This window comes from Pleurodeles waltl, chromosome 1_1, assembly GCF_031143425.1.
Source record: "Pleurodeles waltl isolate 20211129_DDA chromosome 1_1, aPleWal1.hap1.20221129, whole genome shotgun sequence".
Lineage (NCBI taxonomy): Eukaryota > Metazoa > Chordata > Amphibia > Caudata > Salamandridae > Pleurodeles > Pleurodeles waltl.
Genome location: NC_090436.1, coordinates 505738567 through 505754092, shown reverse-complemented (window position 1 = coordinate 505754092; position 15526 = coordinate 505738567). Strand labels below are relative to the sequence as shown.

The 15526-nt window shown below is 39.6% G+C and overlaps 1 protein-coding gene across 1 annotated transcript in view; it reads right to left on the bottom strand.

Annotated features, from left to right (window-relative positions):
* The window catches only part of ADGRV1 (adhesion G protein-coupled receptor V1), a 2003619-nt gene that overhangs the window by 1559217 nt on the left and 428876 nt on the right, over window positions 1-15526 (bottom strand). The window contains exons 21-23 of the mRNA XM_069225272.1: window positions 14464-14837; window positions 11514-11690; window positions 3307-3487 (exon numbers count right to left, since the gene is read on the bottom strand). Coding sequence (XP_069081373.1) covers window positions 3307-3487; window positions 11514-11690; window positions 14464-14837 — 732 coding nt within the window. The remainder of the gene's footprint in view (window positions 1-3306; window positions 3488-11513; window positions 11691-14463; window positions 14838-15526) is intronic.

Sequence of the window (15526 nt, the reverse complement as noted above, 5' to 3'; positions counted from 1 at the left end):
ACCAGCTGAAGAATCCATTGAGGACTTGGGTCTCCCAATGTGGCCTTCTTAAGGTGAGGTGAAGACTTTCAATTATGTCCATTTATTAGATATTGTTAACTTGTCTTTAGCAACAGTCAATATAGTATGATCACGATTCTCAAAATTAAATACATTTTCTCAATGTTTATCTTAAAACATTTGGATGATTCATTATCAATTTTTTGTGCATGCGTAGTAAAGCGGGATTCATTGGTAGGCTGTGTTAATGTCATAATCATCTTGAAAAGTTCTCTAGTAGGGTTTTTAGTATTAGTGATCAGAGTTGAATAGTAGTCAGCCCTCCAATTATTTATGAGCTCCATATATTGGTTTATATCAAATCCGAATTCTGATTTGACCTCTATCTCATAGTCTGCTCTCCACTTTCATTCAAGTTGTGTGCATTTTCTTTTAGGTTTTTTGAGAGCCTAAGAAAACCACAGATCCAATAGATAGTGTTCATTAGTTTTTCGCTCACTTTAGAGTGCGATGGTCTAGTGTCTTGTTTTTTTACAGATTAAACTCCTCAGCTGATTTATTGGTATTGAAACCTAAAACTGGAATTCCAGCAAGGATTGGAAGTCGTTCTCGTTGATTTTTGCCCAGATGTAGGTATGTGAGCTGTGGCCAGAGAACACTCACTATAATACTGGCCCCTCACCACTATCTCATCAGAATACTCCTGTTCCTGGGAATAAACATTGTGAAAAAATAAGATTCTGAAAGCTGAATGAAAGAAGACCTGAGGCCTCCTGACTCTTGTTGACACCCAGGGACTGCAAGTGCTCTGAAGGGTCAAGTGGTAGGCCAAGTCAGAGGGACTCCTCATTTCAAGAAGGCCCAGCTCACCACTGTGGACTGGGCCCTGCAGAAGCCCTGGCTGGAGAGATAGGATGACTAGCAGCCTCTCCAAAAGATCTAGGGGCTGTAGGAATGCCAGAAGTGGATTCACCAGCACCAAGAACCAAAGAAGTCTCAACTTTGACAGCATGACCTGCTTGGCCTATCAAACCTTCACTCTAATTGGCGTTGGCTTTAAATCGTGACTAGGTCCAGTTCAACCACAAATTATCACTTTTGATTGGAAGTTCGGTCTTTCTTGGCACCTTTTGCCTCACAACTTTAAAAAGATTGTATGACTATTTCCCCTTATCCAATTTTCTTCATGTTAGTGTTTTTTGACTTCTAACATTTCTTTTCATTTTTCTAAAGTGGATTGGAGATTGGAGACTTTTGTTATCTTAAATTTTAAATTATATAATACTGTGTGTTATTAACACATAATTCTGTGGGGTGGTGCCTGTTGCTCTTGTAATTGCTCTTGGGACTCCGTTGTGACTTAATCAGATGGTTTTATTACTTTCTCAAGGGTCTCTGCCTCAAACAATGATCAACTCAATTTACGAAAACCTGGAATATAATTTCTACCTAATATATTAGTGTTGAAAGAAAGTTAGGAAAGCAGATTTTTTGAGATTGTAATTTAGGGTTGAGTTAGAAACATGTGTGACCTAACAGCAGGAAGAATAACAGCCATTGGGAAGGTGGCAAAGCTCCACATATTGCAAGTTTGCAGGTTTCTGCAAATGTTTACTGGGATTTTTCACATACAATTTCTGTAGTTATTATTAGTGATAAAGACGGTGAGGCTATGAGTGCATAATTGGTGAGAAGAAGTCCCCTGCATTATCATAATTTTAATGGGCATAGTAGAAGGGATTCTTCCACATGGAGACCTATTTTCCATTTACAGAAAAAAGTTATCCCCTAAGGAACATTTCCAGTATACATACTCCTGGGGACAGGCCACACTGCAGATAATCCTTAGAAATACACACAGTGCAATAGAAGATTTTATGATATGTGAGGCTGTCCATGTAAAGCCCTAGATTTTTAGTGAATCCCCAAAAATCTAGCACATAAGTAGTTCTAAGTCTCAGATGTATGCATTAACATTTTTTTGTGGAAGTGGCCCGTGTTCGATTTGGAGGCTCAGAGCTAACATACATGCTTGCCCATACTTTATGAATAATATTAGACCTTTCTAATTCTAATCTGTTGATTGTGCCTCCATTTTTGCTCTTATCTTTTTGTGCTTTCACTTTACATTTCCTGAACTATATCCCATACACAAGATTTTAAAAAAGGAAGGGCCTAAGGTACAGTTTGGAGAACACAAAGCTTTGCCACAAATTGGGCACAGTATTGTGTCTGACAAACTGATGTTACTCCCACTCTAATTTGAGTTGGGCAGGCTATGATGCTTCTGACAGTAGTGCATCAGCTGACTCAACCATCAGATTTTAGAATGGATAGTCTGAAGTATTTGTTTTGTTTTCAGTTCGGCACAGCACCACAGTCCTGATGTGAAATAAATTAAAAATGAATCCCACACAATGGGATAATACTTCCAGAGTGTTAGGATCTTTTATTCTTATTTAGCAAGAACAGACTCCTACTTTGGGAGTTTGTTTGAAGAAAACAAAGAAAATTGATTAGTGACTGCCTGAAACACAGCAGACACTCTTAAAACTTTTAGTGCCCTCGGAGGACCTACTGTGATGTCAGCTCTCCTGAAGAAAAGAGATCTCTGTAGGGCAGACAGAGATCTCAAAATATGGCAAGTAGGTAGTTCAACCAGGGTTTCAAAGATGGCAGGCTGCCCACTATAGACTAAATTAGGCCCTAATTTCAGTTCTGAGCACACATATACTGTATCTCATCCCAATTTGAAGCACTTAGGGCCATATGTACGAACACTTTTTCCCATAGACACAGAATGGGTAAAAACCTTTGCTACATCTGGCCCTAAATACCGCTTATTTTAGAAATTCTGAACAGCATTAAATTGTCCTTCAAAAAAGACAGCCCTGTCATTTTCATCTAACAGAGTTTCCAATTCACCCGTTCATTCTTACTATTGAGGATATTCTCTACTGAGTAGTTAAGTAAAAGATGGCAGAAACCACTGCAGTAAAATGTTTAGTCAAAAAACACAATGATATGTGTAGATAAACATAACATGCCAAATAATGGTTACCAACCACACATCAGATCTAGGAAAGTATAGGCAAAATATAGGAACAAATATTTTCTAAAACACCTTACAGTCCTCTACAAGGAAAACACAGTGCTATTAAGAGGTAGGCTAAAAGGACATAGAAGAACCACCTAAATTCTGTAGGATAATAAAATGCTACAATCTGTTTGCAGATGTCTAGTCTGCAACATCAACGGTATATCTGGCCAATACAGTTTCAAGGCAGCCCACTTCAGCGTTCTTACCGTATGGGTGATCACTGGCTTTGACAGCGATGTCTGTACTTTTCTTCCCTGGATCAATACTGGCTCCACTGGTTGGAGTAGATCCAGTTTTTCCATCTCCAGAAACAGCTGAGACCAAAGTCACACGAAAGTGTTCAGTAAGCTCAGGAATATCATCATCAAGAACATGAAGGTTTAGAACCTAAGGTAAGGGCAAATAAAGGACAACACTTTGTGATTTGGAATCTATAGCTGAACAGTTTAATAACACCATATTTTTAAACCCACTTCTTGTCAGAGTCTGACAGACTTGCAAGGTTGTAACTGGACATTATCATCACCCATAGTCTACTCTCATTAAATTTCCATTTATACCTGTTTTACTTTCCTACTACCGTAACTGCTGTTTGTTGTGTACAGCAATTAAAGCACAAGAATCAAATGTAACATGAACTATGTGACAACAGCAATACAAGCTAGATCACAATAATTAGCCAAGATTCTTTAAGGGCAACTATCTTATTAACAAAACCTTTGTAACAGAGAAGCATTAGCAAATATATGCAGGGGAAATAAAAATTCTTGATATTTATCAAATGGTCCATGGATCATGTACACCTTCTCACTCCTCAAGAACGGGATCCTGGTAATGTTTAACTGCAACACCACACTGTCAGGCAACTGAAATCATACTAACAGCACCACTCATTTTTAAAGAGCTACGACACAACAATGGATTAATTAGATCTACACTAAACCAGTTTTTCTTTTTAGGGCATTTATGAATAAAATTCCAATATCGTTCTTCCAAAAGGTACTGTGGTCAAATGTGAAAGGCATGCACAGAAACACCCCACAATCCCAGGAAAAATCCACTACAGAGGCACATTTGTAATAGAGAGCACTATTTCTAATTGAAAGAATGGTGGCAACACAGGTTGTGTGAAAGCTAATGTGATTGCACCTGGGCAGATCTTCTAAAAATGCATCAAAAAATTGCAGGATATAGATTTACTCAAGAAATACGACCAACGGTTGGGAATGACATTGTAATAAAACAGAAGCTAAAAGGAAATTGGCTAGTATAAACGCAGAGCTATCAGAACAGAACCTGAACCTGTAGTCTCCATACATACTCCCCAATGGTATTAGAATGTTACTATTATTGCCACTGGCTTTGCATAACAGATTAACTTTCCACATGTATTTCCTGAGCTACAAATGTTCAAATGTGCAAATACCTATTTTATTATGATAGAAATGCATCTCTAACTTGTATGTGTTACCAGGGAGTTTTTTTATCAGGACAGGGTCTCATTTTTCAGAGTTAGATTGCAATTGGGCTACATCTGGAATCATAAATGTCAAAAGCAATGACATTCCGGTGCTCCCTACTGGGTCATCAAGTTCTAAGAAAGGATAGGCAATGTAAGCCACTGATTGCTGACTTGAGTCCTGAAAGGTTCCACAAAGCCACATAGGTGCAGGGATATTTGTGGCATGTTAAAATAGCTTTGTGAAGGTCATGTAAGGATACTTGTCAGGACATCCCAGTGTCAGCTTGCATATGCAGAAACGCTCTACTGCTTCATGGCCTAGTGTGAATACCAACTGCATAAGCCTAAACAGATTTTTTTATTAAGTTAGTTATTTGTGGATGTGTTTGTTTTTATAGACCAAACAGATATGCTTTAAAGCAGAACTATCATGGCAGTGACTGCTCAAAGTCATCAAGGTTATACACCTCATAAATTAATAAGTGCAATCCTTTTCTTATTAAGGGATGGATCACAAGAAAGATACACAATCAACAGTAAAAGGTTAACAAATAATACAATGAAAATCTAGATGGATAAATTATAAATTAAGAATTATTTATTGCTAGATGAGTAATAAACAAGTATTCCAACCTGTTTGTGCTATATAAACAATAAAGCATAATAATATATTAGTGCAATTAATGCTATTAATTCACAACATATGAGTATATACTTGTAACTGGATTTACAAACATACTTAAAATCTTGTTAGTATGATGGTGTCCCAGACGAGGACACTTACAAAAGAAGCTGAAGACCCTCTAATTTCATAATATGTGGCTGTATATAAACCTTTGGCGGGTTCATTTGCACCCTTAATGCTGCCATTTACTCCTTTTATAGGTATGAAGCAATCATATACAGGGCACTAGTGGGAAGGATGCAGGACCAGGAGTTTCTCTTACAAGGAAACATATATTCCTTGGTCAGAAATAAATAAAGAAAAACAGCCCAAGGACCTTATTCACAAAGGGATTATCCACATTCAGAGATCAACACACATATACATTTTTGCCTACAACTAAGCAGAGATCTCTGCCTTGATCCTGGGGGGAGTCTCAATTCCCTTAGACGAGTAGGTGGACTCTCTTACAATACAAATTCCAACCAAATTTCATATCTATGCTTGTAGACAAAGACCTGTGTAGTGAAGACGATCCCCTACTCTGATACGGAAAACTATGACCAGAAAAGTATAGAGGAGCATTCTTGTGAACTTAGTCACACAAACGTATGTCATATTAATTCAGCAAGCACAGTCCACAACCTAGGCTGTGCCCTGTTCCCACTGGACTGCATGAGTTTCAGGATATTACATATTACAGCCTCGGCCTCCAGCATACAGCCAATACCACTCATGAGGAAAATTAGCTCTGCTGAAGAGAAGACAGACCAGAATGCTACCTTTGTTGTTCATCATTACTGGCAATAATAGGTTCTGCCTCTGCACACCTAAAGTGGAGCAGAGATGGCAGTCATATGGCAGGAGTTAGTAGAATCTTTCAATGCATTTGGCGTGGAAGCAGGCACAGTGGGGGATTAAAACAAAAGTAGCAAGACAAGAGGAGCCAAGTGAAGGAAAAGTTTTCGAGGATGTTGATGGCAAATAGTCTTCCTGGGAGTACACCCAAATACCATCAAAATTCCATTGATGAACATATCCTCTTCACCATGCACACTGCCTGCTATAGGGTGTACCTGTTACAAAGAATCCAGACAGACCAATTAAAAGCCAAAAGCACTTTTTTTTACCAGTACATTTCTGATCTACACTCATATCAACCCTGTCACCCAACACATAGACACACATCTCACACTTATTACTCACTCACACATACCTTTAACATCCCTCGTGTCACTAGTGTACAATGATTATTGTTATCTTAATGAATTATTTTGTTTAGAAACCATTTCAGGTACACTGGTGGCAACAGTAGAGGTACCATGTATATGGCAAGGGAATGCATCTAAAAGTAGAGTTTTCTATATCTTGTTTATTTGTACCATAGCAATGATATGAATTTAACTTTAATATATATGTCTCTATAAAATGTACTCAGATATATTTATATTGTCATTCAAATCATGTTTTGTTAGTTTTTGAAGGTCCTTTGTTGTCTGCCTATCCGCTGACTGTCACCACATCCTCTTCTGCTCCAACCATTGCTCTGGCATGTAGGCTGACAACAGAAAGGGAGCAGAGGATGGCAATTATTCAGCAATAAGATTTTGAATTTCTATAACCGTATTTCTTTTCATGTTATACATTTTTAAAGAATTAATATCAACTCCTTGTTCTGCATACATTAGGAGAAAAATTGTAAATAAATATGTTCATTGTTGGTCTTCTTATATCACTACCTTTATCCTTCTATGTACAGATATATCAAGTATATTTATGTGTCCCTTATCATCTCCTCTTGCCATCCATGACTGCACTGAAAACATTTAGTGAAGGATATTTTTCACTCCTACCACTTATACCTTACAGTCTTTTGTGTTATGTCAGTATATACCTACTAATAACAACTTTACCCCACCTACTTTGATTCAGGAGATCATTTTGTTCTCATTTTTGCCATGTGTATGACAGACATTTTAATATACATTACAACTATTTGTATACACATACATTACTTTGCATATATGTTATCTCCATAGCTTCAGTGATCCAACAACTCCATGACTCTGCAGTCAGGGAGGAGTCCTCCCCAGCACATCCTTCGCATTAAAACATGCTCAGTTTCAGAGGTCCTCAGAGCACTTGTGGCACTTCCTGGCTCTTTGGGTGTGGAAACCCACTGCACTGCAATGTGTAGCAGTGGTCTCTCATATATCGGCCTGCGTTGCATTGTTTGATTGGGTCTCAGGTGCCCCATCAAGTCGAGAATACATCTTAAAGAACCACTTCCCAGTGATCACTAATTCCTCCTGGGAGAAACTGGAGACACTCTCTTTGCGACCCACAGCCATTTGGGAGATATCTGGTGGTAGATTGCTTTGTGATCCATGGGTGGCTCAGGAATGACCTACTTCTGGCTCCTGTCCTATCTTGTTTGTCACAATAGGTGGAGAACTCCTCCCTGATTGCAGAGTTCTCTGCCTTTACAATGGAGCTTTATACATACATAGCAGATATGGAAAAAGTCCATACGTAGTCAGATTAAAGATGTATGATAGCAAACGAAAAGCGAAATATGACTTGACATGTAAAGGTATCATTAGTGTTATTTGAAAATTAAATTGAAATGATGTTGTAAATGAGTTCAGAAGTAAGTTTTGAATACGCACTTGCAAATGTTATTGCATGTTAATTATGTCTATTGTAATAACGCAATCTATGAATAAATTAGTTAGTGACTGAGTGAGTGATGTGTCAGTGGTTGCAAATAACATTGAGACTTGGTCGTTTGAATGTGACATTATGGTAGTACAAGAGGGGTGTCAAGGACGGTACATGTGTAATAGTCCACCATTCATCATTGACTCAACTCTGCCCAAGCATTGTGATATAGTAACCAAACTAGCAGCTCTAGTGGAAAATAAAACCACTAGTTGGCCAACCACCAGCAAACCAAGCCCTATGCTTTGTGTCCAGCCCCAGGAACCTGGTTGCGCAGTAATTCAGGGGTAAGGTCTAAATCGAAGTCCAGTTACCTGGCGATGTTATACAACATGTTATACAACATGCAAGAGGCTATAACAGTATTGCACATAATCTCTGGGGTGTGCTGGACTGACCCATTCCCCGCCTGTAGCTCCCTGTGTGCCATATGGTCAAGACATCTGAACCTCAATTTAAGAACACTAAAACTGTGCTCAATGATTGCTCACAGGTGTGTGTGTGGCCTATTGTATCTCATTTAGGGTGTTGTGTTGGGAAATAAGAAGCAGTAGAAAGAGAGGGCAAATCTTGTTATCAGATGGTACCCTACAGATCTACACATGCATGCATTCAATATTATTGGTAAGGGTATGACTGATTATGTTTGAGATGCCATTCCATAGGTATGCATTTGCTAAACTGACATAATAGCAATGGGCCACCACAATCCCCAGCACTCAACTACAAGAGGTAACTTTCAGAAGTTTAATTGTCATGTGTGCACCCAGCAAAGGCTCATACACATTAATGAAGCAGCATCTGGCATGGCAGACAAGTTGCACATTGATGGACTGCCAGCGGCGTCTGCTGTGTAGATGGTGTTCCCTGTGGTAGGGTGGCTGGCACGCCACTTTGGTGCAATCAGTAGCACCTAATACATGATGGAAGTGGCCACGATAAACATTTCCTTGCCACCTGTTACCTTTCTGCAGGTGGCTGCGGCATAGCAGTGATCTGGTAAACTCGTCTGGTGATGTATCTCACTACTGGTTGCAAGCAGTCTGATTTGCTTGCCTGTGAGATGCCCATGATGCCTCCACGGACACTCTGGAAGGTCACAGTGTCCACGAAATGGAGTGCAATCAGTAGTTTGGCATGTGCAGTAATGCCTTAGGAGGAAGCTGTAGGTGAATTAAGTTCATAGTCCCAGTTTGCAAACATTTCAAGGATTACATCAAGTGAAAATCTATATCCAGGAATGACTGCTTCTCTGGACATGGAAAGATGATTATACAGTAAATGCTTTCTCTTCTTAAATAATTGTTGCTCGAAATGAGGGTCTGGAAACACACCTATTCACTGACCTGGTGAAAAGTGCCGAGGTCTCTGTCTTGCTGTCTCTGTGGGTACTAAAGACTCTCACTTGTAGATGACTGTGGTGTCCAAATTGTTCAGCCCCCCCACCACCCTTGAAACAGTGGGGTGTGTTGAATGTGAATGAAGCATCGTTGCAATATATGTTCTCTTTTACTTCTGGTTGTTTATGTTGTGTTTACATGTTTTTCATTTAAAATGTGTAGTAATAAAGGTAGATATGTAGTAGATAGAAGTGTAACTTCGGTGAACAGCAATCGGCTTACTCATGTGTGGGAGAGTTTTTGTATTTGCATATCCTTCCCTAATCCCCTCCATTTTCCCTTAACTTCCTTAACCTTTGGCATGAATCTACCTGCCAGAATGCACTTGGCCTAAGGTGAACGGAAGGGATGTCAGTTGCAATTACTGAAGGTGCGGCGGAGCTTAAAGTGCCCCTTCAAACATATTCTCAGCAAAAACAGAAGGTAGGCAGCAAAATGTGAAATGCAATCTTTAGATATTATGTGCCTACGTAGCATTTCCATGTATGTTACACATCCTTACTGAAAGCCATCATGCTGTGAGAAGAACGTAACTATTTCTTCAGGCAAGGTATTTATTCATTTATAGTTTACTGAAACCACAAAAGATAGTATTCCCAAAAGAAGCCTGTAAACTGTGTGAAAAAATAGTTAGATTAAATGAACATGTTGCCTACAAAGTTTAGAAAGATCTGTAAACTTCACAAACCTTTGCTGGTGGAAGACGTTTCTCACAAATATGTTTTGTAACCGGACAAAATTCTTCTAGCATAACTCAGTTTTTGGTGTGAAATTTGGATGCTGGATCACTTCTACAAAAACAATTTCGTGCAATTTTCAATGCACATTTTGTAGAGTAAATACTTTGCACCTTCTCACTCCCTTGTGTGAGGCTGTTGTAACGAAATGGCCTCACAAAGTAATGACTACAGAATAAACAGTTGTATCCTGATGATGTGACCTCTACAGAAAACTTTCAAGATCGTCCAGATATGCCCTGTACCTTGCTGTGCGGGGTTAATAGAATACATTGTCAACCGATAGATACACTTGTACATTTGTTGCTGAGAACAGTCATAATACAGGTGAGAATTCAACAAGATAAACTAGTTCTTTCAGCTGACCCAGATGATGTTTAATTAAAAACGTTAGGAGGAACACAATAACCTTTAAAATAAGTTTCCATCTTGATCTAATTCACTCTGCGCAGGTTTCCTGATACATAACAATGTAAAACTATGCTGCTTTGCATTTTATTTCTATAGGCACAGTCTTCTTAGATAACGAACCTAATCCCAAGGGCACCAAAATACTTTACAATAAACCAAGCAGAAAAAATAATACTAATGATTAACCCAAATATACTGAGTCTTCTGCAAGTTCTGTATGAAGAGGGTATTGAGTTATTAAGTTAATCAATTATCAATCAATCAGGATTTCTATAGCACTGCTAATCACCTAGTAGGGTATCCAGGCGCTTGCCAGTCTCGAAAAGGCTCAACTGAACTGCCAGGTCTTGAGGGCCCTTTGGAATTTTGCAAATTAGGTGATGGTCCTGAGCTGTGTAGGGGTGCTGTTCCCGGTCTTTGCTGTGATGTAGGAGAAGAAGAGTCACCAATTCTGCTTCTGTAGATGCATGGAGGGAGGGCACGTTATAGGGAGATGGAGTGTAAGCCTTCTCAACAGTTGGTGGAATTTCAGGCGGTGGTTTATGTAGATCTTTGGTTGTGTGGAACCTTGTGTGCGTGAGTCAGTAGCTTAAATTAGCCTCTCTTCCGTACGGGGAGTCAATGGAGTTGTCTGAGGTGGGTTATGATGTAGGTTTGTCGGGGGAAGTCTTTGTAAGGGGTGTGCAGTGATTCCTATGTAAAGAGCGTTGTCAGAAGATGTGCCCATAAAGGATGGATTTTAACAACCTCACTGATCGCTGACTGGCTGAGTGTCAGGCAGAATAAGTAGGGAAAATATTTCACTCCAAGAAAGTGTGTGCTTGTTTTTTAAAGACATATTTTTAAGGATAATCATATTCAAAAGTGTATAATAACATATTTTCCTGAAAAGTATATTTAACCCAAATCATAAAAAAATATGTTTTTTTATTATTTGAGCAAAAAATTATAATTATAAATAGAAACCACTAACTAACTAGAAACAAGTACTCAACTTTACATAAATGCTGTATTTTACCTCTGATGTCTGATATGGTATAAATGCAATTGATCCATTGTTGTTAGCAAAATCCGTGACAGTCATATTAATATTTGTAGGAGAAATACTAGTGATGGTGTAAATCACAATTACTGAGTCAAGGGCACCTCTTGTACGCTCCACTACACAGGAGATTGTAGATCCTTCCTCAGAAACCTGAAAGCAAGAGTAGAATGCTGAATAAAAGCATAACAAGCAAAATAAATGATACTTATTATATAGACAAACACAAAATAATGAGTGCATAAACTTGTATCAAATACCAATCTAATTAGTACGGTAATACCTTTTGCAAATTTCCACTGATGTTGATATTATATTTCATGCCAATGTTAAGTAAAAGTATCCACAGCTCACTTTTAGAAACAAGTATATCTCTGAGAGAAACATAGGGTTCTCTACAAGGACCCTCTAGCTGATATACATTTTAGAATCCACTTCAGTGATTTGGTCAGATTCATAAAACCTTTATCACAACACCAAACATATCTAGGGAACTATACTGAGAATCTTTTCTTGACTGAAACATGTTGAGACAAATAGGATGTAAGGATAATTGATTCACCATACCAGCCACACAGGTTTTTTAATCTTGCCCAAGGAACCCAAAATAGAAAGGATGTGGTTAATACTCTAGACAATTATAATCCTTGGTAACCTTTGGCTACCTGTTAAAATCCCTACATTTATTATCAAAAACTCCCTTTTAGAGGCTGAGCCCATTCCTAGAAATATATTACTAGGTCGAAATAAGGCGATGAGGCATGCTACAAATCTTTCAGTGAGGATCCTGTATTTTGATGAGCTATGAGACATTTCTATTATAAACTCATTTTCAAAAACTCATGCTGACACAATATTTCTATGGGTGTAAATGGAGCTTTCTATCCACAATTTCAGATCTAACAACCCATTAGTCCCTTTCAAGAGATAACTTAAAACATGATTCCATGTCATAGTATCAGGGTCACAAACATCGACATGCTCATAAATCGACTCCACAGTATTGACTACGATAATATCAACAAGATAGGAATATAGAGGGAATATAGGCCCTTGTTACGACCCTGGCGGTCAGAAGACCGCCAGGGCTGCTTTGGCGGTGTCACTGCTGACAGGCCGGCAGTGAATACCGCCAAATTAGGGGTTTGATGGTTAGGCCAAAGCCAAAACGCTGAGCCTCCACCCGTGCCGCCACATTACTGCATTACGCCAGGCTGGAGGTGAGCACCTCCAGCACGCTGGATGGCGTGATACCCCTGGTGGTATCACAAGGCGGGAGACCACCAGCATTCTTCTGGCGGTCGCACCGCCAGAAAACTCTGGCGGTCTTGCACCCTGGCAATAGGAATAGACATTCCTGTTGCCAGGATACACTCGCACACATGCCCACATACCCTCACACATGCACTCACACACTTCCACACACAAGCACACCCCCACTCACCCACGCAAATGCAACATACACACCCATTCACACTTACAAACACAAACACCACATAAACGCATGCATTGACTCCTCCATGTGCATACATACATTCACACACACACACACCCCTACACCGCATACACACACACATTCACTCCCCCTCTCCCATGCGCATACATACATTTACACACACACACCCCTGCACCCCATACACGCACACACGCGCTCTCCTCCCATCCACTCACACAAACACTCACCCCCTCCCCTGTCCACACACAATCACTCACACACGCAAACATGCACCCAAAAGCATGCCCCTTCTTCCTGCATTCACGACATTCACACATGCACTCTCACACACACACACACACACACACACACCCTCCCCTGTTGTTTGATCCACTCAACTCATTTGTCGAGGAGGGGATGGGTACTAGCGCTCCCACTGCCGGCAGCACCTCACCATCTAGACACCGCCAACCATATTACGGGTTGTAATACGGTGTGCGGTCATTGTTTGGCGTGGCAGTACCACCTCTGCACCGCCGACCACCAGCACGACTGGTCTCAGAATTCCACCCGATTTCCGGCAGAAGCCAGACATCAGTCGTATTAGAGCGGTATGAAGACCGCCAGCACTGCCAGTATTTTGGCGCCCAGGCTTCGATGGTCTTTGGAAAAGACTGCCGAAGTCTTGATGAGGGTCATAGTTTTACTTTTCCTAATTACAGATTCCTTATCTTGACCATAAACTGTTAGTCGATATTGCAGAAATAATATAACAGCTGGAAGACAATAAAACATTAACACTGTGAGTCTGCACCCTTTTATCTGCTCCGTGCCTTATGTATATGTATGTATCCATATGCATTTAGGTTTTATGTTTCTGAAATATGACCTATTTAGCTGGTGCATTATCTTAACTCAAATAGTAAATTATGTATATAATACTAGTCCCATTTTATTGCATTCTACCTTATTATTCACAAGTTGTTATATGATGTCATCGATGCATGAAACAATTTTTTCCTATTTATATGTAATGTACATTGTAATCATTTTTCCCAGGGTGTCAACATCAACTTTTTTGTCTGGGATACCGTCTTGGTCTAATTTTCACGAAAGGTGGCCGCATATGAATGATTCTGGAAACCTATGACAGTCACAGGGTTCAAGAAGTCCTCCTGGTATTTTTTTTACAGTTGTAAAGGTATTCAAATACTAGGTGTACGTCTATATTTCTGTCTTTCCAGCATTACTCTTTGTGAATCAACCCCCAAAGATTTGTTGCTGTTTAATTTAAAGGAACAAACTGCTATGTTATCCTATTAGCACAAGAGATTCAGATATCAATGAACAATTAATGCATATTTTAGAAATGTTGACTTATGGTATCATTAATTAGTGTACTTTGTGAAAGAAGATACCTATGGTTGGGGGACACTTGGTATTTCTTGTGACTTTGAAGAGTACTACGTTTCTATAAAAGAGATATCTCACCTCAGGGATACACAATCCTGTAAAGCCAAACAGCCCATTGGCGTTGTCACTTTTTTGTATCCGTAATGTTGCAGTTGTGTTCTCTTCTGATATCCGAGCTCCACCATACACAGATACCAATTTGAGGAGAAATAACTCCTCACCTTCTGTTTCCTGGTCGTCTTTTGCAGACACTATAAATGACTTCATGGTTTCTCCCTGGCGGTATTCCAAGTACCCAGAGATGGGATGCAGATCACTTTTTGGTGGAGCAACATGAAGTTCTCGGATTTCAGCTACAGTCAATTTACGCTGATAAAGCCTCACATCTTGCATCAGTCCTGTATACCTGCTACCACCATTTACACCCGCACCAATGTGCACTGTCCCAGGACCTGAAATGAAAAGTGAAATGGGAATCCAACATTTTACTTAGACATCTATAAATGTTACAAATAGGCAGTTTATAGCATATACAGTAAATGCATTGGTCTTGTAATGAAAAAAACAACCAGTAAACTCAATGGCACTCGTTATGAGTGGCCAGTTAATTATGATGGGCCCAGTAACTTGGAATATGAGTTTTTTTTTAAAATGTATTTTATTGGTTTTCAATATAAAACATATAACACAATGTGCTTCCCCCAAAGGAGGGCCGTGCAGCTCAACATTAATGTGTCTTGTCAATCTTTGTCGATAGTTCGTATCTCTTGTTTTACAGTTGCCGTTACTTGACATGCAACTTACAGTTTCCACTGGATCACATCATCTGCATAAGCATCCATTAAAGATTCGGCAAGCCAAGTTTTATGTAATGACCAAATAGACATTCTTAATGTTTCTATGATATGGGCCTCTCCCTGAGAGGATCGAACTCCCTCCCTCTCCCCTCCCTCCACGCTTGTCGCTCGTGTGCCTAGTCAGTGCTGTATGTCAGAAGTTTTCAGGGTTCTAGTGTTACTCTGTAGGGCAGTGATTTATGTCTACTAGTAGTCAGCTCCACCAGTTTGTTCCTGTCTCGGGGGATAATTATATTGTTGTGGGTTTGTTTCGGAGGTCTACACTAATGTCCCTCTTAGTGGGG